Source organism: Amblyomma mixtum, chromosome 3 (genome assembly GCF_055824585.1).
Source record: "Amblyomma mixtum isolate Tamu chromosome 3, ASM5582458v1, whole genome shotgun sequence".
Classification (NCBI taxonomy): domain Eukaryota; kingdom Metazoa; phylum Arthropoda; class Arachnida; order Ixodida; family Ixodidae; genus Amblyomma; species Amblyomma mixtum.
Window position 1 is genome coordinate 307,442,192 of NC_143014.1, and position 1,545 is coordinate 307,443,736.

At 47.1% G+C, this 1,545-nt stretch overlaps 1 protein-coding gene across 1 annotated transcript; it reads left to right on the forward strand.

Annotated features, from left to right (window-relative positions):
- Positions 1 to 1,165, forward strand: LOC149355527 (uncharacterized). Its single transcript, XM_089583838.1, has 3 exons — positions 1 to 139; positions 266 to 503; positions 862 to 1,165. The coding sequence occupies exons 1-3, from the start codon at positions 1 to 3 to the stop codon at positions 1,037 to 1,039; spliced, it is 555 nt and encodes a 184-aa protein (XP_089439964.1). The 3' UTR covers positions 1,040 to 1,165.
- Positions 1,166 to 1,545: the final 380 nt, after the last annotated feature.

Below are 1,545 nucleotides of genomic sequence, written 5' to 3' on the forward strand. Positions count from 1 at the left end.
ATGGCGCCAGTTCCACCGAGCGCTGAGCGGACGACGCTCCATGCCCTTGTTGACGGCGAACAGAAAGAAGTTCGCCTGCTTTATGCACCCGACGGCTCAGCTATGTCTGATGAAAATGGATACGTCTACGAAGCAATAGGTAAGTAATGCTGCATGGCGACGTTAAGCACGTGGCCGGCGGTCAGGGTATGTTTATTAGTGGTCGCGGCAACAGTAGCGGTGGGTGATGTGTAAACATTTTACGTGATCGCCTTTGCCTCTGCAGACGGACAGCGTGTGTCGGTGCGGTTTGAGGCCTCCCAGCAAGCCGTACCTTCTCCGGCATTATCACCACCACCGGCTCCCGCCATCGTTGGTGATGCAGGCCGGTCAATCCCTGATCCACAAGAGCCACCCGCTTCACTAGACGAAGCATCAGAGCTCTGGGGCGCCCGGAAGACGCGATTTTTCATTGCGAAATACTCGGAAATGAAAGGCTTGGTGGGCAAAACGAGAGCACTCCGGTACGCTGTCTTTGTCTCTAAAAGTGTTGTGCGTATCATAGGACATATTTTACGTTACGTAAACATTAGTGACGCTAGTATATATTGTCTCTGTGGTTTATGGTTCGAGTAATGTTTCAAGGAATCCTTTGCAGTTAGCACTTAAACTGAATATTGCATCAAATTTAAGCCTATATAGGTTGCTTCAAATACATGGCACCTAAAGTGAGAATGCATGCTGTGGTAAATAATACCTGCAGTAGAAAAAAAATATCTTTGCAACAGCTATATGCAAGGCACGACAGGTGCTGTTCCTTATAAAGGTAATAATTACATTACACACAATAATGTTACTGTATGTTCTGTATTGTTTGTTTAGCACAAGGAAGCTGCTCTGGCAAAAGCTTGCAGAGCTCATAAACTCTGAATTCCAGTGCACAATGAGTGCAGTTCAAATGGAGAACAAGTGGAAATCGCTCCATCGGGCTTACACAAAAACGAAAAAAGACAATGGCTCTTCCGGGCACCATCGGGCAACCTGCGAGTATGAAGAGTAAGTTGCTGTTTTTATGGAGCTGTTCCGTGGTACTGATCAATTGTGTGTCATGCAGAGAGCTGGCTGCAGTCCTTGAGAAGGAGCACAGCAGCAACCCGAGGTTGCTGCTCGAACCCGGAAGGGTAATTCTGCCCAGCGGAAGTACAGAGTAATTGAAAATTACACGTTTTGTACAAAATGTTAACTGATGTGGCACCTGTGCGTGTATGCTTTATAGGACTACAGCTGGAGAAGCACATCTGGACAATAATGAAAATCTGCCAGTGCCAGTAGAGGGTGGCACCACCCCAAAAAGAAGGCGACGCACCAAATCGAACCTCGCACCCCTCTTGGATGCGCTGCAACGACTGGAGGAAAAAAAAGCCCAGCAAGAGGACAGAAGGAAAAAAGAATTTGAAGCAAGGGAGAAGTAGGAGAAAGCGAAGGAGGCGAGGCATAATGATCGTATGCAGCGGTTTGACCGCCTTACATATTTGTTTGAAAAGCAGCAAAACAAATAAAACTATT